Source organism: Propithecus coquereli, unplaced genomic scaffold, assembly GCF_000956105.1.
Source record: "Propithecus coquereli isolate 6110/MARCELLA unplaced genomic scaffold, Pcoq_1.0 Scaffold79, whole genome shotgun sequence".
Taxonomy (NCBI): Eukaryota; Metazoa; Chordata; class Mammalia; order Primates; family Indriidae; genus Propithecus; species Propithecus coquereli.
Genome location: NW_012154062.1, coordinates 2,914,743 through 2,916,684, shown reverse-complemented (window position 1 = coordinate 2,916,684; position 1,942 = coordinate 2,914,743). Strand labels below are relative to the sequence as shown.

At 35.7% G+C, this 1,942-nt stretch overlaps 1 protein-coding gene across 1 annotated transcript in view; it reads right to left on the bottom strand.

Moving 5' to 3' along the window:
• Positions 1-1,942, bottom strand: part of ATP6V1B2 (ATPase, H+ transporting, lysosomal 56/58kDa, V1 subunit B2) — a 22,577-nt gene that overhangs the window by 6,147 nt on the left and 14,488 nt on the right. Inside the window, exon 10 of the mRNA XM_012662916.1 lies at positions 919-1,073. Within this exon, the coding sequence (XP_012518370.1) occupies positions 919-1,073 (155 nt within the window). The remainder of the gene's footprint in view (positions 1-918; positions 1,074-1,942) is intronic.

Below are 1,942 nucleotides of genomic sequence, written 5' to 3'. Positions count from 1 at the left end.
GCAAAACACAGGGATGCTAGACAAGGAAAGCAACACTATCAGGCCACGCCGGAAAGGTCACACAAAGCAATACGCTTCTAAATCTGTTAAATTGCATAATTTTGTGGCTACTTCCTTAGAACAAATCATTTTCATGTCAGAGGCAGTGGAGCATAAGTTAGTGTAAATCATGAACTCAGACCACCTACCTGAGTCCTAAACCTACCACTTCCTAACACTGACAAGTTACTCTGCCTCCCTGTGCTGAGACTACAGCACCTGCCTCAGAGTTGCTATGAGGATCCAATGAGTGAATACTTAAAGCACTGAGACAAGTGCTCAATTATAGTTATTACTGTTCTTGAAAATATCTTGTAAAAGTGCTTTTTAAAAACTGAAATAAGGACAAGGAGGCAATAATGTAAGAGGAATTCTGAACAGTCTCACCCCAGGAGCCACCCTGAGCACCCATACAGGCATTGCGCTGTGTGCATTCAGACAGTAAAAAAAGTCATTTCTAACCAGCCTTTGGTTAAAAATTCTCTCTCTAAAGTCTTTTGGCATTTACTATCTGTGCTCTTCATGTGGCACTCAACATAAACGATCTTAAATTCCTGGTGCACAATACATAAAATACTCAGTCACCAACTAGACTGAGTAATTTATATTAAGTAGAGACCACAAATTTTTAAAAATTTCTTACATTTAAAACAGCAGGCACTCAATAGTACCTGATAAATGGAAGTGAAAAATTTAAATTAAGAAGAAAATTGCTCTTCTTCCACAAAAAGATAATGATAATTACGGGTTAGTTTCAAATATTTAAGCACAACTAATTAAACTCTCAAAAGAATTCCAACTTAAAAAGGCCAATGGTCTTCCCTCTTAGAATCAAAGTCCTTACAATAATTACGTCTGCTATAACACAAAGATTAAAACTTACCATCGTTAGGCATGGTGAGAATAGGGATTTGCGTAATCGAGCCATTTCTACCTTCCACTCGCCCAGCACGTTCATATATTGTGGCTAAATCTGTATACATGTAACCTGGGAAGCCTCGTCTACCAGGCACCTCCTCCCTGGCTGCTGAAACCTGACAGCAAGTCAAGGAGAACATCACACACCAGAATTTAACAAGTAAAGCTTGGTTAGAACATGTTTGTTTAAACATGCCAAATTAACAAGTTGAAAATCCTACCCTGTTCATTTTAAATACTGTCTTTAAGAGATGATTTTTAAAAAATCTCCTAGCAACGTAAGTTTGAATTATTCTGCAAAAAAGTGTTGACAGTGGAGAACCAATTTTTTCCCCAAAATCATATTGCCGTAATATAAATTTTCAAATAGTTTGCTAGAAGAAAATCTGCTTGCAATTCTATAAATCAAAGGAAGTTAATTTTAAAACTGAGAAAAGATTCTTAGTTCACAAGATTTATTTCATGCTATGAAGCTAACCATATGTATGTAAACTAATCCCAAAAAGGTCAAAACGGAAGGAAATGTATACCAGGAATCATCTGTTGTACCTTACATACATTATTTAATTTAATCCTCACAACAACCCTATAAGGAAGGTTGTTATCTTCAATTTATAGCTGGAATTGAGGGTCAGAAAGTTTCCCAAGATCACAAAGCCAGAAGTCCATTACACTGCATAAAATAACAATAGTAATAAATGGTCTTTCTCTTAGGGACACACATACTGGAACACAGGCATACAAATTAACCTACGATCAACAAGAACCCTAAAGTATTATTAAATGCAACTTCTAAATGCTATTTTGGTACCTACAAGAGTGTGCTACAGCAGTGCTACTCAAAGTGTGTTCTACAGATCAGCTGTTATCAATGTGCAATGACATAATAGAGAAGGCAAGATAAGCATTTAGAAACTTTTAACAGAATAATTTTGCCTTGTTAGAACTAATAATAATTTTAAAATCTGGGTTTGTAAATTGTACA